Source organism: Pezoporus flaviventris, unplaced genomic scaffold (genome assembly GCF_033815535.1).
Source record: "Pezoporus flaviventris isolate CSIRO_AGI_PZ_B2104156 unplaced genomic scaffold, CSIRO_AGI_Pfla_v1 ptg000015l, whole genome shotgun sequence".
Taxonomy (NCBI): domain Eukaryota; kingdom Metazoa; phylum Chordata; class Aves; order Psittaciformes; family Psittacidae; genus Pezoporus; species Pezoporus flaviventris.
This window is the reverse complement of record NW_026892563.1, coordinates 9,300,956-9,324,806: the sequence shown is the minus strand read 5'-3', so window position 1 is coordinate 9,324,806 and position 23,851 is coordinate 9,300,956. Positions and strand designations below refer to the sequence as shown.

General features: G+C 34.0%; 1 protein-coding gene across 1 annotated transcript in view; it reads left to right on the top strand.

The window, feature by feature from the left end:
- Positions 1–23,851, top strand: part of CFAP47 (cilia and flagella associated protein 47) — a 291,486-nt gene that overhangs the window by 37,684 nt on the left and 229,951 nt on the right. Inside the window, exons 19-25 of the mRNA XM_061454415.1 lie at positions 84–215; positions 1,462–1,539; positions 2,117–2,261; positions 3,839–3,933; positions 13,866–14,034; positions 17,008–17,108; positions 18,278–18,437. Of these exons, the coding sequence (XP_061310399.1) occupies positions 84–215; positions 1,462–1,539; positions 2,117–2,261; positions 3,839–3,933; positions 13,866–14,034; positions 17,008–17,108; positions 18,278–18,437 (880 nt within the window). The remainder of the gene's footprint in view (positions 1–83; positions 216–1,461; positions 1,540–2,116; positions 2,262–3,838; positions 3,934–13,865; positions 14,035–17,007; positions 17,109–18,277; positions 18,438–23,851) is intronic.

Below are 23,851 nucleotides of genomic sequence, written 5' to 3'. Positions count from 1 at the left end.
TCAAACTAAATCTCTCCCCACTTCCTTTCCCCAAACCCACCACCTTTTTCAGAATTATTAATGTTTCATGTTTGTGTTTGAAGGTTCTTGATTCAAACCCACTGCCTGGAATGATGATCTCCCCTTCTGAAGGGGTGGTACCTGTGGGAGGCTATGCTGATCTCAAAATCTGTTTTAATCCAACTGCAAAAATGAATTTTGATACAAAAGTGGAGGTAATCAAAACTGGAAGAACTTTGTCTTTTGAGTGTTATGTTGTCTGTTTATGTGTGGAGGTGTGTGTGCATTTAAGCATCTTTTGGATTTTATCTCCAGTGTTCAAATGCTTGGGGAGGCAGGGGGAGGGGAGAAGAAAAAGGTGTTTTTTATCAGCAGTTGATGGCTGCTGTAACCTATTCTGAATGTTGTCTCAGTCCTCTCTGTTTGAACTGATTGATACTATACCTTTGGCAAGCTCTTGAAAGTGACTTGTGGTTGTCTTCAGAAGATTATATAGGCATATCCACTGCTTTTATGATTTGTATTGGAGCAGGACTGTAACACTGCAGTGTCTTTAATTTCTTGACATTTTTTTGTGGTCATCTCAGAGGTGGATTTACTAGTAGACTTGATTTGATGATGGGAGTGCAATAAACAACAAATCCTATTTTGTTTTCTGCATGCCTGCTTCCTGAACTTGTTCCTGATCAGATAAGTGAGAATGGGTAAAAGTATACTATCATGGGGCTGATCTTTGCTACCTTTTTCTGACTGTAATCCTGGATTATCCATCTTCTGTGGCTGCCTACAGTATGAACTCTAAAGCTAGTATCCCTATCATTTTTCTACTTCTAAACCAGATTTAGCATTGCTCAAAACAACAGTATCTACTTCGTACCAGGATCTCTGTCAAGCAGTCTGTTGTAGTATGCTTTCCAGTCCTCTCATTTGCTGAATAGATCTAAACCATCCACTCAGCTTAAATTTAACCCAACCACTTATCTTCCTCCTGTTGGACTAAACTGTTCAACCTAGTGACACAACTTCCTGCAGTGCTTTGTTTCTCTGCTGAAAACTGGTATTTCCTAAAAATTTGTGTGGGTTTGTTTTGTTTTTCTTTTTTTTTTTTGTCGACAGTTATAACCATCACAGATATGGTATGCCACAGAGGCATGATTGGTTCTTCTTTGAAGCCACATCTCACTGGAATCTGTATATAAATGTCCTGGAAAATGAAGATATTTTATCTCTTTATATTTCCATAACAGAAATGCATTATAAGAGCATAATTATATTTTCATTACAAATTAATATGAGTGTCTTTCTCCCCTCATTGTCTCTGGGGCAGGTTGTTTGGTTGGTGTCTTTTTTTTTAAAACAAAAAACCCAAAACTTTTTTTTTTTTTCATGTAACTATGACTGATTTGGTGAGATACTTACATGAAAATGACCTTGTCAATTATCACACTTTTGTCCACTCAGGTAGCAGTGCGAAATTCAGAAATACTAATCCTTAGGATTGGTGGGTTTGTAGAGGTCCCCGAAATAAACATTGATGTGGTAAGTATAAAAAATTGGTAGCAATTGGTAAGATTGATAGTGTTTTACTTTGTGTGGATGTCAAAGTGGCTCATCCCTACTTCATATTTTTCATTTTTCCTTATACTAACTTCCTGAGAAAATTATCAAAGAGAAAAACTTCAGAAGAGAAATTAAAAACAATATGTATATATGCCCATTGCATTAATGGTAGCTGACAGCCTTAGCTTTTGAACTGAAGAATCTGGGAAAAGCATGTTAAAAGGGAGAGGATTTCCTTAAGGTGTAGTTATGGGGGAGGGGGGGTGGGGTGGGAATCAGTAAGGAGCAAAGGAATCCTCTGATCTGTTTACCGAGGCATGAAAACTTTTCTGATGGTGTAACAGGACTTATGTATTGGTTTCTTAGCTGTTGCATTTTATGTCCTGGAAAGATTTTGATAATAAGAGTAATTTAAGACAATTGGTTAAAAAAGGCTGTTATTTTGTTAGAAATTGTGAATCTTTGAACAATTATATTTTTTTCACACTCTGGTCAGTAATGTGCTTGACTTCGTAGTGCTTTGACCATTTGTTTTTTTTTTTCTTTAAACTTACAGCAGCAATTTGACTTTGGTGGTGTTTATGTCGGTGCTACAAAATCAATTCCCTTTTTGCTGCAGAACAAGGGACATGCATGTACCAGAATAGAGTTTGACTTCCATAAATATAAGGATTTTGAATTGAATGCTAATGACCAGTCAGGTATTTTCTTTTGCTGTATCAGAATTTTCATTATATGAAGAATGGATAATGGTAAGAGAATAGCTGTAAAGCTATTTCTGGTATACAGATTTTCCAATTTAAGAAAATCTAAAGCAATTATTTTAAAGGTGCTGCTTAATATAAATTAAGAGTAGGTAGTTTGGTTTGCCTGTAAAATAACAATTGCCAAAAGTAAGCATTTGGAAAATGTCAGATTGCCTGTAGGGATTTTCCTCCCCAATTTTTTTTTCTTTTCATTTTTTGTTTTTATTTTTCTCTATTGGTTAAGAAGTGTTTTAAAAACAGTTTGAATACCTCTTACCAGTTAAAATTAAAAAATTTAAAAAACCCCAACCAAACAAATCCAAACAACTATACTCATTTTCTATTCATGGGCTCCTGCCCACTGTTTAGACAATGTTTACCCTTCAGTTAGTTCATCATCAGATGATGGGTCCAGACTTGTCTTTTTCCTAATGGTACAGAGTGTTTGCAGGTTAATCACAAGACCTCTGTTCTTCATGATGCCCGACTCAGAATGACACTGGGGCAATATGTGGAATCAGGTTGCTATTCTTTTGTCTCTTGATATAATTAGTGCAGATTCATATCCTTCACTCATTGTTACTCATCCCTTTTCTACTTCAGTACTGGCATCTCCTTTCCTGTTCCAACTTCTTTAGTCACGAGAGAATTTTGCAGCTCTGCTTATATGGCCTCTTATTCCTGAAAGATCAGAAAATCAGAACTCTTTCTTTTGAAATATAGTATTATAATATTTAGCTTTATCTTTATGTAGAACTATATATGGATTATAAAAAAAATGTATCTGACAAAAGCAGAAGGGTTTTCTTACCATATGGTGGTAGATGAGGGATCCTAGCCAGTTGTCTTAACTTGGAAAAGAATTGTAAGACTATCTGCAACAGCCAGCTGTCCAGCATAGGAATCATCTTACTGCACATGATTTCTAGATCAGAGTTTGTGCTTGAAACAAGTAATGTAACATCCAGTCAGGTCCAGTACTGTTCAAATGGTGAATATTGGATGAACATTGATCCTGGTGTTCCAGGATGAATACTGATCTCAAAGGAATGTTAACTTCTTTGTTGGAAACCTATGCTTCTCCCAGTGCCTTAAAATTGGACATGAAAGTCTGAGAAATGCAAGTCTTATTGATAAAGTTGTGTAGATCATGCCTAAAAGTAACTTAGAAAAACAGCTTCAGCCGACTATTTTTCTCCTTGTGATTTTAATTTTCTTTATTTAGTTAGCTGGTTTTGCCTAACACTTTTATTCAAAGGTAAATGACAGTGTTTTTTGTTTCTTTTTTTTTTTTCTGAACTATTACGTTCTCGCAAATCAAAAGCTTAATGAAGATTGCTGGTGATTAGCACAAAATTACCCTTAGAATCCTTATGAGAAATACTATATTGATTCCTAACTTTGTGAGAAATGTTTACCATACAAATATATAGATACCTTATGCTGGAAATCACTTTGAAGTACTGCAACTGTGATCAAGTTGATATTTAGGGTAATAACATCTTAATTTTATTCTGAATTTTGTTTGACAGTGTTTGATGACTGTTCTTCAACGCCTTATAAGTATTCAGTTAACTTAAAGGGAAAGTCAGCTTTGCAATGCTTGTTGTCCTTCATGCCAAAAGAGGTAGGTTTATGGGTGGTGATTATGCTAAATTAAAATTGTGGTCAGTGATATTTCTACGGTGAAAGAATATAGACATTTTAGATTCACATTTTAGTGTGTGCAATAGTTTTATAATAATAATCCAATTCTTAAGAAAACAAGTTCTGAAATAACCTTTATATAACCTGCTGCTTTCCTAAAACTTTTGCATACACGAAGAACACACACTATATCAATGACTGAAAAATGGAAAAGGTAGGAACTTAAATTGAATTGCATTCATTAAATCATTCAACAAACAGCCATTTTATTTTTGGAGTTATTCATGCTTCAACTCTCATATGACCAAGAGACTACAAAAGTAGAGGAGTTTTATGTGCTGTAAAGATTGGCATAGTTGCTTTCTGACTGAGCTATTTGAGGGAAATAAACTGAAAATGTGAGACTTAGTTGGTTAGTTTTAAATTATGAAAACAGCATTTTATTGGCAGTAGGTGTCAATAGAGAGTGCTACAGCAAATTCTAAATCTAAACCTATTGACTAGCAATCTAGAACTTGAGGATTTGGGGTTTCTACATATTTGGAGAACAGTGAACTGAAAGAAAACTTTGATATTATAGATCAGCTTCAGAACAAGCAGCTGGGGATCACTTCTATAGCACATAAACCTGTTGCATTAGCTGCATTTTTTCCTTAAAAAATAAAATCAGAAACAGCGCATCTTGGAAGGGTTGACAATATTCTTTTCTAATCCACCTGCCCTCCTTTTTAGCACTTTAGTTCTGAATAAAAGGGAATTCTTTTGTTCAAAGCATCACTCAAATAATATTTACATATTACAGACTGTGTCTGGTAAAACTGTGATTTTCTTTCTCTTATTACTGTCAGCTTAGATTCTGTGTACAGATGGAAGCTATTGTGAAATTACTGATGGGGTGAATTTATAGCAAATTCACTACTCCGAGACGATTTTTCCTGACAAAACATGAGTTAATCGATTAATAAAAAATGAGCTATTTCAAACCGAACTAATTTTCTCCTATAGCATAGGAAGCCATGAGGTTAGGGAAGAAGCAGTAGATGTATCTTGCATCACTGTCAGATGCATTCTCATAATCAAGTAGTCAGATTTACACTAGATTGAAAAGTATGTAATTGCTTGCAAAATGGTACCTGCAGAATATCACCAGTGACCTATTGTCAAACTGGAGGGAAGATCAGTAAGGAAAAATGCTGACATTTTCATTTAAGTATGAAGGGTCAATCATAGAAGTTTATGACTAGATAATGCTGTTGGAATGATCTATGTGTATGGTATTATACATCGCAAGTTGAACAAGTATTATGAGTAGAGGCAGACATCATAGTGATTTGTGTGAATAGGAATAATGTCAGTAAAGCAAGTAAAATAGTTATTCTAATCAGTGCAGTTAACACTTCAGCTGCAACACCTTTCTCAGTTTGGGTACCACACTTAAAGAAAGAAGTGTGAAAATCTCCCTTGAAAAGTAAGTCCAAAAGAAAACCCTGGAAATCATCAGAAGTCCAGAAAGCAGAAACTGTGTAAAAAATGGATCTAACTTCCAATAGTTTGTGGAATATAATTTATATAGGCTTCTTCACTGCAGTAGATTAGTAATGAGAAGTGGGTTTAAATTATGCCAGGATGGATTAGATTAAAAACTCATTGTAGAGAAAAGAGTAAAATACTGAAATAAACTACTTAAGAAGAAGTCTTCATTATTGAAGAGTCTTAAGAATGGGTTGGAGAAGCAGCACCAGAAATGATTCAGTCTGTCCCAAGAGGATAAGTAATCTGGCAGACAGTCACATTGTAAAATTGTATTCTAGCAGCATGTTTTTGCTCCAAAGATGAAATTCTGTCCCCACACAGGCCAGCGTTAAGGCTCATAGTAATTATAATGGTACTCCTTAGTGGCTGTCTCTTGCCAAGTGTGAAATTCAAACCAATTAAAAATAACCAATACAAAGGAATATAGATTTTTAGCTTAAAATGATGAAATTGGAGTGTGGAAATGCTCTTACAAATAAGAAGGAAAAGATTGATTGGACCTTTAATGAATAGGTATATATTAGTACTGTTCTTACAGCCAAGCTTTGAAACTTAATTAGTTTTGATTTTTATTTTACCAGTAAAGTACTCCGAGATGCATATTTCATTTACAAAAGTAACTTGTTGCAACAGCCTTAAAGAACATTTTCTTTTTCAGTTTAAAATCATAAGTGTTCAACAACATTTTTAATTTTTTATTCAAATTGAAAGATTGTCAATAGAAATGAGAAACAAAATACTGCTACATAACTGCCAGTTAGCTTCTAGTAAGCCATAGATATAACACTAAATAAAGTAAATGGTTGCTTAAACTGTAATAGCCTTCTGTAAGAAGTTTTCAAATCTTCCAATTTGACTGGATCTGCTTTGTGGCTACTCTTCTTTTTTAAGAAAACCGACCACCCCACAACTACTGTAGGATATATTACATCTATTGATTTCAGATTTCTCTATAGGGTTACCTGATGTCATCTTTTTTTAATGTTTAAATTCTGGGTATAAGGTGTTTGTTTTTTGTTTGTTTGTTTTGTTTTTGTTTTTTTTTTCAGTCTTGAGAGTAATTTTTGGCAAACATAAATTCAGAAGTAAGGGAATAAAAAAATTCAAAAAATGAAATCTTCCTGGGGCACCTTATGCCTTATAACCAACTGATAAGTGTTGCTTTAATGAAGTGTCTTTATTTCAGTTGCCTGTTCTCTCCACATACTCGTAGATTCTGCCTCACTTTGCCCTTGGCACTGGGTAAGCTCACTGCGCAATCAGTGCTTCCCTTCTGCTCAAGTATTATTACTGCCTTCCTGTTAGGGGGCAGCTTACTCATTGCTAGGCACAACATGCCCAAATACACTTAGGACTCACAGGCCATTGGTGAGCACAAGTTAACATCACTGGAAGTGAGTGCAGCATTGATAGCTGGTGGTAATAGCACTGGTAATGTAAAATGAAATTAACTTTGGAAACTAAATATGTTGCCCAGTATGGCATGACTAAAGAGCATCTGGAACTACATGTAACTCCTAGGATGCTGTAGGTTTTCTTTAATTTAACTCCTGCAAAGTAGAATACTAGTAAAAGCATAGTTCTGGTCCAGGTACCAGCATCTCTTGTTGTGATCAGAAAATGTCATTAGTTAGTGATTCTTAAAACATTCACAACTGGATCCAAGTTCTTTATCATTCTACCTCACCTAGATTCTCCCCTTTTCTCACCAGATTTCTTCCTTCTCTTTCCTGGATTTAAAGTCTTGAAAAAACTCTAAACTTCTCTGTATATTAAACTTTCCCTTTTCAGTTTTCATGGTTGCAAATGCTATTTCCTGCCTCTGTAATTGGAACAGCTGCTTCTCTGATCTCATCACCATTTTCTGGACAACTGCTCTTACCCAGTTTACCTCCAGCTGCTACAAACTTTGTATATCCCATTGAGTCACATTTTTTTCTGTCCACCTTCTGGTTCGACTAAAACTGCCTGCTGTTGTAGTTGGTACTGACAACACTACCCAATATTCCAACAAAAATTCACTATATCAATGCAATTGCTAAGAAAGTAGATACTAAAACTAAGGAAAAAAAAATGAAACAAAATAATTCAGGAGCACTGATAAATTACAAAAGCATGAAATAATTTTAATATGCTTTAGAATTTTATTAAAACTACTTGGATTATTAATGTAAGGTTTAAGTAATTTAGACTTGAATGCAATCTTGAATTCTTCTAAAAATCAACTTGGCAATGGCTTTCCTTCTGGCTTCAAAGCAACAAACAAAGTAAATGCATAAGAACTCCAAATACCTCCTACAATTCTCAGTAAACCTTGCGATGTACAAATATATGTGACATCAAATGATGCTCTTAGAGATGAAGTACATTGCCATGGTTATAATATATAAAAAAAATTTAAGATAATTCTCCCAATATTCTAAGTGGTAAAATGAAGTAATTGTAGATAAGGCTAGGATGGTGCTCATCACAGCCTGGCTCTGCATTCCTGTCTCAGAAGGTGTTAGAGGTGATGGGGCTCTCTGCCTCACTGGAGGAAGTTTAATCTTGGTGTTTGTTGGCCATGAAAGTGACAGCAGTATACAAAAATAAACTGGTAAGCTAACAAATACTTCCTAATATTCCTTTTCCTATTTATATACAGGCCATATGCTGCTTTCTTTTCTGCTTGGACATAACTTTGAGACACACTTCAATTATGTTTTAGGTTTTTTTTTTCACTGCAATTTAAAGGGGTTTAGCCAGCTGAATGTCTGATAGGCTAGGCAGGGTCCTCTCATTTCAGAGCTGAATAGTAAGAAATTTTCTGGTAATTACACAAAAAATCCAACGAAACAAAACTCCCTATAACTACATGGCCAAATATCTGCAGCACCTAATTACTAGCATTATTATTTATTGATTGCTAGCAGTGATTATTTCCATACTGAGTTTTAAATTGTACTGTCCAAGAGGCATAGAAGCATTGCTTTTCTGTTTATAGTTCTCTTTCTGCAAGCTACCTGTCCAGGTAACAGTAAAAAGCACCTCATTCCTGCGGTTTTGTGCTGCCACAAAACAGGCAATATGCGGTCACTTTAAATATATGTGCATCTTTGTCCCTCAGCTGTTCCTGTGTTTCTCCAGGCACGAATATCCATTTGCTAGCAGCAGTCTTGTAAGGAAAGCAAGCAAAACAAAGAGCAGGAGTGTACTGCTTCAAAATTAATTAGTTAATTAATTAAGTAATTTTATTTATTTATACATTTAAACCCTGCTGGAAAATAGCAAATAGTAACATCTTGGAAAAAAAACACAAAATACCCAGCTGTGTAATAATGAAGCCTACAAGGGCCTTTGATTGAAATAAATACGGCAAATAACACCTGTCAGAGCTTATTGCTTAAGCTTCTTGTAGAGAAGTGACAGGTGGTTTTGGGTTTGATTTTTCTGGCATTTTTAATGATGTAATTTTTTTTTTTTTTTTTTAATAAAAGAACAGAATTCATGGTGTAAGAATGAATTCTGTGGAAAATCTGCAGCTGTGGAATTACAGGGGATTGCTGGTGCATCTTGTCTGACCATATACAAGGGAGAGATTTAGTTTTACTTCAGTGTTTTGAATGATGGCTTTGAATGTTAGTTACATTATTCATTGTGGAAAGCTGCTTTATCTGTGATATAAAGCAGGGGAGTTTAGGCTGCGTGAAAAATTTATGTTTAAGAAAAAGCTAATGTTACATCTGAGTGTAGGTTGAGAATGTATACAATATACAGTTGCAGGACATAAACACTTGGTTTTGCAGTTAGGTTTAAATTTAACTCAAACAAGGTTTTTGTTTTGTTTTGTCTTTTCTGATGTAAATTTAATTTTCTCTCCTTGTTTCACTGCTGAATCTGTGTGTTAGTGTTATGAAGAAACATTAAAATCAGTGTTTAGACAAAAATTCAATGACTTCTAATGCTTCAAGATATTTGAACAGTTGGCATGTTACTGTATGATAAATACAAGACTATTATCCTTTACAGATGTTGTAACTTAATTTTAAGTTATGAATTAGCTTGCTGGTTTTCTTGCAATTCCCTGTGAAGTTGTACTGTGAAAGCAAGTACTGTAAATTTAGGGAGATGCCACATACTATTTGTGCTGATTAAACTGTATGATTCCTGGATTTACCAGCAAAACTTTTACTGATCCTTGAGAATAGATGATGTATTGTAATAATAATTATCAAATTATGTTTTTTATAAAGCACAAAATATATTGTTGCATTGGGGTAATTAGAGATAGAAATGAAATAACTGCTTTGAAAGTGTTTTTGAAGATGTTTTTTTTTCCTACTCTCAGATTTCCTTGCCTTCAACCTGACAGCTATACTAGAGTTTATTTTTCTTATGCATTAATATTTATATAAAATACCATTTTAATTGTCATGGTTGATGGGGTAGTTGTTCACCCTTTCATTTCTTTATGTATAATGACTATTTAGGCCTGAGGCAGGAAGCTATTCAGTTATGTTCACTCACCAGTTTTGGACTGAGAGCTACCATGCTCTTTGTAGCAAACCTACTTCAAGAACTCAAATAAGTGTCTGTAGCAGGGCTTTCTTGATCAGACTGATTTCTTGAAATCAACAACTTCGATTTGTTTAGCAAGTCTAGCAAAAAAATTTAAAGGTTTTATAAAATGCCCTCTACATGAAAGTATGCAGGAATATCAGTTTTATTTAAAGAATTGTTATCTTCTCATGGCAGGCTCCATATGCATGTCCTTTTCTGGCATATTTTGGAGATATTCTCTATGAAGGCATTACAAAAAGCTCATTTGTCTTACATGACAAGTCTTTTTAAAGCTTCTTTTGAAGTATTTCTATTACTAAGACAACCACTTTGTAGATGATGCAAATGTGCATAATTAAGTGTAAATCAGGACAGGAAAAATATTTCTTCTAATGTTATAAACAAGCTTGAATGTTTGTGAAAGAACTCTCTCTAAGGCTGATTGCTTTGTGCTCCTCCCTCTATTCTCTGGTTTATGAAGTTAAATGCAGCTGCAGAAAAATATCTCAAAAGATAAATAACTGTAAATTGTCAATAGATTATTTAAAAAGCAGCTGTAAGTCCAGCAATAGTATAAGGATTTTTTTAAATAGTCATTAATTTTTTTTTAGTATACAATCTCCATAATAGAAACTTCTCTCATGCAAATTTTAGAGATTAAACACAAATAGCATTTCTTTTCTTAAAATGTGTATAAAAAGAATAATATTTATTCTACTTGCAAAGTTAAGTAAAAAAAAAAAGACATTTTAATTCTGTTTACTAATGTGTGTGTGTATGTGTAGGAATCACAATGTAATTTCTCCGTATATAGACTTTTAACAGAATGTTTCATTTGTATACAGGTTAATGTGTATATTAATGAGGTAAAGGTGAATGAAACAAAAGTTCTATGATTTTTTTTCTCAGTTATATAAAGACATTTCTGAAAGTTATGCTGGTTCTGAATTTACACCATTGTACTTCAAAGCAAATGTAGGTTTTCAGTGAACGTTATATCTTACATGTAGTGAATTGCCTTGCACTCATTAGGTTTTGTTTGCCAGTTCTTAGCAAATAAAACCCTTGTTGCATAGTAAGACTAAAACAAATTTTCCTGGTAGTGGGGATGGAAAACACACTTTGAATAGCTGCTCTGAAAGAGGGATAAAGGGATTCTACCGTTAGTTGTCTGACCTAAACATGTTAAACGTAACAGCCTTGATGAAGAATAATTGCAGTGCTAAATTGAACTTATTTGCATATCAAATGATGTAAGGATATCTAGTATAGTTTAAGCATTTGAATCAAAGAATCAGAGCAGTTTGGGCTGGAAAGGACCTGGAAGATCATCTAGTTTCAACACCCCTGCCATGGGCAGAGACACATTCCACTATACCGGGTTGCGCAAAGCTCCATCCAGGATGGCCTTGAACAATTCCAGGATTGGAGCAGCCACAACTTCTCTGGACAATCCATTCAAATAGCCATTACCAAACTTAAAAAAATTAGTGTCATTATATTGTTACATATGTCGCACACACTAGGGATGGAAAGTATTTCCTATCTCTTTTTTCTTTTTTTTTTTTTTTTGGGGGGGTAGTTTTTGTAGTTCTTGTAGTAGTTTTTACTGTAGTTCTTGGTGTTTCAACTGTTAAATCTGCCCCTGTGGGGAAGTACCTGCTGGCTATAGGGAGCTGTCAAGGCTGTAAGTAGTTCTTAGAAACTGAGCTGTGCATTGAGATGTGCAGTCATCTTTTCTCTGTTGTCCTTACAGTGATCCATAATGCATAGGAGATAAGTTGGTTATTTATGCAGCATTTTGCATATTACACGTCTGAAGATATGTGCTGGGTACACTCTATCCAATATAGCAAAATTTTCATACAGCTGAAGGAGTGTAACAGAATCTTTGTGTTGTGTCTGTGTTGCGACTATTGCATGAGATGTTTGATCTAGCAAGTCTTGTAATCTCTTTCTAGTATTGGTTCACTTTATGTATGTAAGTTCTCTCTTACATATGCATTTTAATTGCTAGCAGGGTTACAAAATAAACATGTATTCAGCTTTTCTCTATAAAACTTCTCAAGTTTTTGGAAATAGTTGTGGTTTTTTTTTTTTTTTTTGAGGTATTTCAGTCTTTAAATGCAATGCTTATTATTTTCTACTATAGAAAGAGATAGTTGTTTCTCCAAAACAGTAAAGAGCCACTGTTAGTAATGTGAAATCATGTATTTCACACATACTTTGAAGTGTAAGGAACTTCTCACACTCTGAAAAAAATATCCTTTTCAGTCTAATTTTAAATTATGTGGTTTTATTCCACAAGAACATATTTTGAAGATGTAATTTGATGAAGTATTTTATGTGGGTGACTTGATATACTAAAAATAGAAGGGTTTCTAAATAAAATCTGGAGTTTTTTACTCAGTCTTTGTTTGACACAACTCGAGCTTTAGTTACTAAAACTAATGGCATTCACCATGTTAATTTTGAAAATTCTATGTTATTAAATCTAATAATTATCAGATTTGAAGTATCTATATCAATCAAGGTACTGTGGAGATCTCTCTAAGAAAACTTCCCCTCATCCCGTACTTTCCTCCTGCTAAGCACAAATGCAATATACTCCACAGGGCTCAGTACGCATCTCGCTTGCCAGGAGTTCATAACTGTGTGTTACAAACTCTGCTGGAACTCCAAAGAGTGTAAGTGTTGTGTACTTGCTTCTCATTATCTAAGCCCTGTGATGATTCTGTTAGAGATGGTTATATGCCTCATGTCCTATCTTAGGACAAAATTATATTTTTCTTTCATGTCATTTTATTCACTGCCACATATGTGAAAGTGAAGCATGATGCACTATTTTCTGCAGTTTTGGAAAGCTTTTAAATGATTCATAACTTCTATATATAGCTGGTTTTACTGCAAGTTTTAGCATCATGCAGGTTTTATAGGCCAAAATCCTTTCTGGAGATTTCAGTGGCCTTCAGGATGAAAATAGAATTGAAGGACTCCAACAGTGATTTCAGTGCAGAAGTTTTGTTTTTAATTCCACTACTTTTGTAATGGCTATCTGTACCTTCTTTGTCTGGAGAACACACTGCTCTAGCATGTTGATCCTTGGAAACAAAAAGCAAGAGGCAAGAAATGCCTCCTTTGGAAGTGCACTGTGAAATCAATTTGTCCTCTCAAGTGCAGAGGCTGTCAAAAAGAGGAATTAGTATAAAACATGTTATCCTTTAAATTCTAACCCCCAGTTCTTTAGGGATGTGATTGCAGAGACAAAAATCAGACTCCTGGAATTTTGAGATGCTCAATGACAATGATGTTAAGTAGAATTTTTATTTGTGGGTTTTTTTTTTGTTTTGTTTGTTTTTTTCCCTGGGGTATCTCAATTTTTAATTCACGCTTCACCATGATCTCAGAACCCATTTTGTTTATTCTGGGTATGCTGTCACAGCTTTTTAGAAAGGCTTTCTTAACTTACATATCTTTGTTTTTCCCCTCTTTGCTCATGATTATGCATTTTAAACTACTGCCCCCATCTTTGTTGACTCAGGAGAGTGGTTGGAGAGGAACACACCACAGTGATTTATCAGAAGCCTTGTCTGTAGCTGTGCTGATAACCCTGCTACTTGTAGACATACAATTTTCCCACAGTGGTGGAAAAAAATGGCAGGCCACTGCTTACTTAAAGGGTTGATACTGGCAGCTGATAAACTATCATCTTTTACTATCAAGATCAGGTCCTAAATTAATTTCAGTATTTCTTCTGAAATGGTAATACCAAGCAGATGGTTCAAGAAGTACCTACAATTTCTTTGGGAAAGTGACCACAGTGATGTTTTTGTCCTTTAGGTGGCGGCATATGACTTCACTCTTCCAGTTAATACTCCTCTGGCTGAGTTCCCATTGGCACAGACAGCTCGTGGATCTGTAACTTCTGTGAGATCTATGCGGCACCTTCTTGGTGCTTCACCACAGATGGTGACTGTGGCTGTTCCACTCTGCAGAGTTAAAGCAATTGGTAGGTAAACTAGGGACTTATGCACATGGTGGATACTTATGTGTGTAGTGATGTTTTTGCTTGTAGTCTGATTGCAGAGGATTGCTAGTTAAGAAAAATTTCATTGAAAATTGCATAATACATGAATTTTCTGGATACCTGCAAAATGTTAAAATTTTTATTTGTATTTTTAAACGTGTAAACCTGAACTTTCTTTACATAATTATGATGTGCTGGGAAAAAATAATAATTAATAGAACCATTTAAGTTTACTAAAACTCAAGTTTTGTTTCTATTGATTCATTAGTATTTCTAGACCTTAATCATGCAGGCCTTAGTATTTACAGCAGTTCATCTGAAAAATGTGGAAAGGTAGTATGTAATTCATACTGATTTTTTTCTTTACCCTGTCAAAACTAGGAGCTCTAGATATATTTAAAACTTGAAAATGCCTCTCACTGCCAGTGATCCAATTTGAGAGAGCAGGTGGTAGTGTAGTTCATTTGCTTTGGTTTGCTTTTGTATGCAGAACTGCACCCTTCTTCTGGCCTGTCAGTTTTTAATGGCCAAAGTTACAGGCCATTTGCCTGCAGCAAGAAATTGATATTTTAGATGACTCTTCTCTGCTTCTCTTGAAAATAATCCGCGGTTCTCTTTAGTCTCCTGTCTGTTCCTTATAGTCATGTAGACCTACACATTGTGAATTCTTGAATCCACTACCTTTCCTTATTCCAGGTTTTAGTGTATAGTCACTGTTCATTTGACTTAAGTTCAGAGTGTCTCCCTAGAATGATGTTTTTGTAATATTTGAACATCTTGGGATCACTGAGGCAGGCTTGGCCAATTAAATGCATAATGTAGGGTAAAAGCAACTCCAATTTTTTAGATTTTTATCTATGGCTTATTATTTTCTTTGTCTTTCTCTGTAGGATTTTAAATTAAGTCTTTCTTTTGAGGTCTTTTAAAACATCAAAGAAATCTGGGAGACCTTCTTTAGGTTCTGTGATGAAAGTAAATCAATATTAAATATTTCTAAATATCTTTAGTTTAAGAACATGTAGAATAAAGGTAAATGCATGTGAGACTATTACAAAGCATGTCTTTAAAAAGATCATGAATCAAAATGACAAATTACTAGAACAGAAGTTATGTAACCTGAAGAAAAAGAAAATGTTTATTTCCTTTTCCCTTTCTTTGTGGAATAATGAATACATTAAATCAATAGGTCTTGCTAATAGATTATAATCCTATGTAAATGTTATTACAAATTTGTGCTTCTGCCACAAAGAATTTCTTCAAAGTACCATTGCTATTACTTGTAGGCGAACAACAAATAATCATAATATTTAAGTGATTATATAATATTTTCAGTTCTATGAAATAGTTGAAAAAAATGTGGCTTGTATTTAAATTTAAATATTTGAATTACATTCTTACTGGGAATTTTAGTGGACTGGGAAAACAGCGAGAAGTCTAACAAATGTCTTAACCACTCGGTATGTCACATGATCATACAGATGCAGGTAACTAGCCAATTTTTTTTGTACTGTTAAAGAGAACTTGAGAATTTTATTACATTTATGATAACTTAAAATTTATATCTGTTACTGATTCATTATTACAGATTATCACTTTAAAAACTAAAAGTGGGCTAAAATGCATCTTGCAAATTCTAGTGCTTTATGGCACTTTCCATTAAGTATTTTATTTTCTTCCCTGTGGCAGTTTTTGCGGTTGACTGGGATTCAGACTGCACAGAACAGTGCAGTTGCTACTGAAATCAATAGATTATATCTGGTATTTGTACTAGGGATTTTTCTGAGAAAAGAATCACAATAATCTCGGAGGGGTCAACTGAGACTTTTAACTTCAATGTAGTCAATGTGTTTTCGATTTATCATGGATCTTTCTTCTTTTATATTATTTTTAAAAAACAAAGTTTGTAGACAGTTTCAGCACCAGGGAAGGAAGGAATGTCTCTTAAATACTTGTAAGACTTTTCCCTTGGAAACTGCTTATCAGTATGTAAGAAAGCACTGAAAGAGTAAAAAAGCCCAAAGCAAAATAGAAAACTCAAGTGGAAAAGTACAAGCCCTACCTCAGCCAGACTTAAAGGAAGAGGACATATTATAAATCTAATTGACCCCATGTGAGCTGTTTCTTTTTTTTTCATGGGGTGGGTAATTTCCTGCTTATTCTTTCAGTCATGCCATGTTTTTCTTGTGCAGGCAGTTTCTGTGAGAGGTGAGGAATTTGTGAATGAACAAGACATAGTTGCATATTGGTAAAAGCATTCCAGCAGATTAGGTTCCTACTTCAAAACAATATTAGTTTATATGCCTGTGCTTTAGGAAATATGGATAGTATTATTGCTTACGTATTGTGAGATATGTGATGAGGAAATTCTTTGGGCTTTTAGGAGAAGAGAATTGAGCAACACCCTTCATCATGAAGTCTGAAACAAAATTGCAGATTTTAATAAAAGGATACTTTAGACTTTCTAGGTTCATTTTCAGCATTCAATCGAGATGCAGAATGAGGCTATAGGAAAATATACCTCTGTTTTTCCAAACTGTCACTTTAAGCTTCCTCCTTTGTGACACTTTCTTTGTTGCAGCTATATGAAATTAAGAAAAATGCAATTTATTGCAAAATATTTCAAGCCTTTTCTGATTACTATTGTCACAAATGCTTTCATCTGCAGTAGAAAGATCATGTGGATCTCTGTTTATAGCATCTTTATATGAAGAAGAGATGCTGTAAGTCTGGTAGATGTAAAATTTAAATAATGCTAATGTGACTAAAGAATCATAATAGGACAGAAAGTAAAATCACAGTAATTTTTTATATAGCATGGGAACAACAGAAAGAAAATACAGCTTTAAAACAAGGAGAGAAATATTTCTTCTGCAGAAACAATGATTTTATGAAGGGACTTTGAGGAAATATTTGTCAAAATAATGCTGTATAAACAAATTATTTTTTTTCCAACAGCACTTAACTCACCACTGGAGTTCTCCACAAGGGAACTTAAATTTTCACAACATTCAAGTGGCTTATATTTCAACATTGCTGAGGAAAGTCTCAATTCTCAGGTATGTAATCACAAGTATTGTTATAGTTATTTTTGGCTATAGCTTCCAATTAGAAATGACAGAGAAAAGAATACAGATTTGGAACTCAAAATTCAGTCATGTTTCAAATACGTGGTTAAAATATATGAGTTTTCCCATTCTTATTTTGTTCAGTTGTATTTTATGTTTTCCTTTTGATTGCTAGAAATTTTTCCAAAACTCAAAACTGGTCTTCTCCTGACTTCGTGATATATGGTGAAGTGTGGGCACTATGAAACAATGACCATGAATTGTGTAATAAATAGCTTCCTCACAAAGATTTTTTGCCTACACTAGTAAACTGGGCAGTGACAGTGCAGGAATGCAATTAGGGTGCCATGATGGCCCATACAGTTAAATTGCTGTCCCAGTGTGTTGCATGGGACAGCTTTAGGATAATTGAATAGGATAATTGAATTGAATAGGATAATTGGCCAGCACTATTCTGGTTTGGAACATATAGAATTTGACTGTATGAATGCAAAACATAATAGACCATAATTTATTGTTTCTAATTCCCAAAGTCTTTGTTTAGAAATTGTACAAAATTATTGTTGGCAAGGATGAAAACACTTGAAACTTTTTCAAGTATCTTCAGAAAGCAATAATACAAAGTCAAGGTCTTTTCCTAGCTATGGATCTGTTAGGAGATGAAAGAGTAACTCTGAGGTAAAGGAAAGGAAATTTTTTTGTTTCCACTCTCATCAAATGAAGTTGAAATAATGTTTTTTGAAAAGCTCTTCTGAACGTCTTGCTTTTTCCACATATCCACCTGTAAATCTAGATGTCATGAGCGATGCATTTAGTGCTTGCTGTGCTTCATCAGGAAAACCTCTTAATTTCTGAGTGGCTAAGCACTCCAACCATGATCTGTTCATCTAGTTACCTTGTATAAATGAGTTTTTTTATTCTGGAGAGGAAGTATTGCTCTTTATGAATTTGGAGAGTGACTGGAAAGCATCTAGTCTGAGCTGATAGGCATACTCATCAACTTACATTTGTAAAAAACTGGGCTTCATTGCTTTCTAGTGCTTTCTTACTTTTGTTCTGATTGCAAAAACAATGCATAGGATAGAGCAATATGAAAATATCATGGTGTTTGCTGCTTTCTTTCTTTCATCACTTCTTCCTTTCTCTTCAAATATTTACAGAAGCTTGATCTGAAGAATGTCTCAAGGCAGCAGTTGACATGGAAAATAAATCGTGACAATGTAGGCAAAAATACAGAAGATGATATTTTTAAATTTAGTCTGCAGACTGGATTTCTTGATCCTGGACAAAAAATCAGTATTGCTGTAGTCTTCTGCCCTTGTAAGTAATTTCCTGAATTTTTCACAGATTGGTTTAAATGACTTTTTATGGTGAATCATAACTAGCACTTGTTTCGGTTAACTTCCAGTTGAAATGACTAAATAATGAACTGAAATGCCAAGAGAAAAGTTTGTTGCGGTTCAGAGAAAATAAGACAGCTGCAGAATGAAAACAAGGCATAGAATCACCTGATAGCTTTATTTGAAAAGTCTGTTTTGCACCTATAAAGCATCAAGTTTTGCACATATCAAACATCAAAGGCTGGGATATCTGAATTATTTTAATTACTGGTCCTTCATGTGCATTTAGGTTGACTTAGATACTACAGCTTCCCAAGGGTATTTGGAATGTGTGCAGGCTTTTTTTCAAAATAGCCATAGTTTAGATAAGAATGAACATTTTTTGCCTCAGTTAAATGCAAAATCACATAGCCATTGCATTTTCTGAGCTGTCTGCTTGGGCAACAGACCGTAAATAAAAAACATAAGATAGATTTCTAACAAAACTTGAGAACATGCAGGAAGATAGTAATCAACCACATACACCAGAGAGGAATGACAGAACATGATTATTAGGATTCCACCTTCTTGCCAATCAAGTGTTCACGATAAAGAGTAAAGTAACACTGTATTTGACTTAAGTCCACTAGGATATCTTACTAATGCCTACAGAACTCAGTCATTTTGACAGTTTTAACTGGCCTACATTTGAGACCCCAGCATTCTCAAAGGGAAGAGAAGTTCTTTTGTCAGTTGGATCTGATCCCAAGTCAGCAAGTGAGCATCCCTATCCTAAAGAAAGATGTTACTGCTATTCTTTATGGTAGGACTGAATTCTATAACCTCAATTCAATATTATTCCAAATAATTAAAAAAAAAAAAAAAGTATAAGAGCCCTGGCATGATTCTGTATGATAAATTGAGAAGACTGTATTAAATGTTGTCCTGCAAAAATATGAATATGCAAGAAGATTATTTAATTACATGCATTGCTTGGAATCTCTTGCTGTACTTCAAAGCATTTTTGCATTGTATTTTATGCCTCATTGGTAGTTTTGTTTTCAAATTATGAATCACATCAACTTGTGATTTTGCTTCATGAAGTGGAAAAGTAATTAATACATGATGATTTTTTTTTCAGAATTATTTAAAAGGTCATTTATTTTAAATTCTTTTATTCTTTGTTTGAGTAGCAAATTCCTGCTCTTCTAAAATAGTATTTCTCTGTGCTTATAATACCTGGAAAGTTTTTGACCCAATCAGTATCTGTAGTTGTAGTTTTTACACTTCTGAGCTGTCCACGAGGTATCCATTTAGAAATATATTTTAAAATTACTGTATTATATATTGCTACAAATTAAACGGCTAGAAGAAAGTTAAAAGACATTTACTACTGGAAGGCTGAGCAAAAATATTTACAGCGTGTTTCTGGCTTTGATGCATCACTTTGTCTCATTTTCCCCTATATTTCTCCAAAGTAAATTCCAAACCCTCTGTTTTTTTGACTCTGAAACATTTGTTTATGAAATAGCCATAAAAATGTGTTCAAAGCAATAAGGATTTTTTACCACATGGGTTTTATTTTGTACTTCGTGTAATCCTTGGTTTTGGAACCAAATGATGTGATCTCATCTTCATTTTATCTATGCAGGTGCTCAATCAATTTTTAATGATAACAGGCATAGCTTATCAGAATAAAATACCCAGAGATGAACATGTTTTGTTAAAGGATTTGTTTTGGGAGCAATAAAAAAATCCAAGGATACTAGGTGAATTGAATGAAAATATTGTTCCAGGGTGTGAGAAAATATTGAAATATTTTTTATTGAAAGAAGAATGGAAATACAGCAGGTTGAAAAGTAGAAAAAAAAAACAACAAACAAACTTTTAACCTTCTGTTATTCCTTGAGGTGCAAGAAAAAAACACACCATATAGTTTACTTTTAAACTTTATATTTCATTCAAGCATTTTTTTTATCTTTTCATAAATTTCTACTTTGCTTGCAATAGGGTATTTTTTTTCCTGCAGTATTTCAGATAATAAAGCCGACAAAGTAAGTGTTGTAATTTTGAGAAAGGTATTTTAGTAGATATTTTTACAGCATGTGCCTATAATTAGAGTAATTGTGGATCATACCGAAATAACCATTTGTGAAAAATACATATAAACATTTTTGTCTGCTTTGGATTTCAGAAACATATTCTAATAGGAGACATAATAGCTGTATTTTGCATTGATTAGGTTAATATATATAGCTTTGAAAAGAAAATTGCTCCCAGCAATATTAGACTTGGATAATAAAAAGAACTAATTTGTATTGGCAGATACCTGGTGATCTTTAGGGCCTTGATGAGCACAGGGTCTCATTTACTCCTTCTTCTAAGTAGCACTCTGGCATTTGAGAGAGGAAATAAAAAAAACCCAATTCTAATACTGTTTTGTGCAGCAGCTGGAGAGCCATCATGTGATAATGAATAGTTAAAATGATCATCCATATGATGGCTGTGTTCTGTTTAGGTATGAACGTAATGATAATGCATTAAAATTGCTTGCATGTTGCAAAGACTGAGAAGCAGAGAGCAGCATATGAATAAAAGCCAATATTTTGAATTACTGAGTAAATTGCATGTTTAAATGCAGATGTGTATATTCAAAAATATGATTGACAAAACAAATTCAAATGACAATTATTCATATTTTTTCTGTGTTCTCATTTCTTTTATTTACAGAAAATCATAAATAACTGTAAAAATTAATTGCTCTTGATTTCATGTTCTAAGTATTTTTCCCAAATTTATAGCCTACTTGTGCTATACCTTCACTGAATATAATTACTCTTTCTTGTAAGAGAACATTAGATACATCATAACCCACACAGGAGACCTAGTTAATGACTATGGTGCGCTAATTACCTCCATAGGTTTGTACTACAAGGTTGTAGAATGTGGGGGTGAACAAACCTTAAAATGAACTTTGAGTGTGCATTACAGTGCAACATTTATAATAGAGTGCTAAATACTATAGTAAGGTACAGTATTAAATTAAATGCAAGAGTTTATTAAATGCAAGTGTGGTAATACAACGCTACCCATTAAAAATAAGTACACTAAATTTAATAGAGATGTGCAAGAGCTGAAGGTATATTAATATGAATATATTCTGATATTCTGCTGTACTATAGTATAATGAATTAAAAATATATGAGAAATTTTACTATATCTTATTGTGATATGAAAATAAAATTACCTGCAGCATAGTAAGTTACGATAAATCTATGCTCTAGAATCCTGTATGGAAAAATATGCAGAAATGCACCTGTGAGTTACCAGGCGTTCAGTGACCCTGGAAGATGTGATGATTATGTGATGGGTACAGATGATCATCATGACCTCCATCTCCTAAGGTTTCTTTCTGCAATGATAAGATATTAAATAACTACACTGTTTAACAGTTTCTGTGGAGAAATTATGAATTTATTTTTAATCAGGGTTTTTTTTTTTCATTTTTTTTGTAGAGCTTACTTGTTTTAACTACTGGTGACTTTTCTGCTTTGAAGTCTGTATTTCAGTGTATGCATATTCTTCATTGACACCCATTTATGCTGAAGGTGTATATATGCAATAAAGCTTGAGCTGTTGGAAAGGCAAAGGCACTAAAACTAAATTGAAAGTGTTTATTTAGGAGACAAGTGGACAAGTTCAGGAATTGAATAACATTCTAATACAAACTTAAGAGGCTGAGATTCTGGGATTCTGAGAAGAGCAGATGTTGATATTACTTTCGTTCCACGCACTCTCAAAATACCAAACCCCATGCTATTACATAGTTAAAATTTCTGAAGGAATTGAGAATATGGAGAGCCTTAAAGAGGTGGCTGTTCAAACTAGCTTTTTCTCTGTCTTTAAAGTGGACTGAAGCAGATGGAGTGAAAAGTATGGGAACTTGAAATATTTCTTCTCCAAAAGTGTTTGATTAGTATTGACAGGAGAACTTGCATGTTCTGATAAGTACATTATATAACGGACTTCTGGCAGAAATGTGATCTGTTTATGTTTCTATTAACAAGGAGTCTGCATGAAGTATAGTGCCAGAATATCATGCTAGGGAGTTAGGCATTCTGAACTGGATGCCTAACTTGCACTAATTTTCTAGTGCAAGTTAGACTGAAAATGAAGCAGCTAATGATCACATACACTTGTACTTTGAGAAACTGTGTTTCTTTATTCATTTTTTTTTTCCTAAGGTAAGGCAATGAATACTTATTTCCCCTCATAAATGTATCTAGAAAATACAAAGGAGAAATTTCCCATATAATTCCACAGATTTTGTTAGCCCTTGGCAAATTTAGATTGGCAGATTTGTAAATACTATCAAATCTCCCTAAGGAAAATTTTCACATCTTCTGGACTGCTTGTTGTTTGCCCTATAGAAATTAATGGTGGTGTATAAAAATATCAGCAGCCCAAGCTTTGACAGTAGGCATGAAAAGTGTGATTAATAGAATAAACTCATAACTTCAGCTGTTAGTTCAGGACATAATTATTAATTTCAAAGTAGTATATTTAACATGAAATGTCCTGAAAACACTGGTCCTAGGCATTACAAAGTAATGAAAAAAGTTAATGAAATCATTCACTTTTTTGTCTATGCGTCTGTTTAAAAAAAGGACAATATCTCAACATCCTGGTGTTTTTGACATAAGCAATACATTATTGGCTTACATATTATGCAGAATTTTGATGTTAGTAAATGTGTGGAGCTGAACAGAGAAGCACTGTCCTGCCTTCTGAGTGAGTCATGGATTTTATTGCAAATGCATGTGATCATATAGTTACTGGACTTTTTAGAATTGTTATGTACAGTATGGATTAAAAGTTTATATGAGGAAAACTTAAAAGTATTCTTTCCTAAATTTTGAAGGCTTAACTTTGGAAATATGTTAAATAAGAATATTTTAAGTTGTGAGTTAGTGAAAATTTCATATTCTTTGGTACTGACATACACCCCCCTGGTTTTCTTCCTTCATGGTGTTCCATCCCTATGGCATTTATTGCTTATGGCCTTTCACTTTACCATATATGATATATATGTATGAAGATAGGACACCATAAGTATGGTTAGTTAAAGCACACTTGTAGGACAGTAGGCTTGTCTAACTTGTACATGGGAGTAAATTTTATAGATCTTTTCTTACAAGCATGTCAGTTTTCATACCTCTCCATGACTTTTTCTGATGCTCTCTCAACTTTCCCTCGTAATAGGGCTGTGTGCCAGAAAACAGATGTGTTCTTGTATCAAAGCCTATATCCTGGTTTTAGCTGCAACCAGGACAGTCTAGAAGCACAAGCTTCTTAGCCTTCTCAGCAGTATTGTCTCCTAAATTTGATTTCCCTGTAACAGGGAATTAGCCAGAT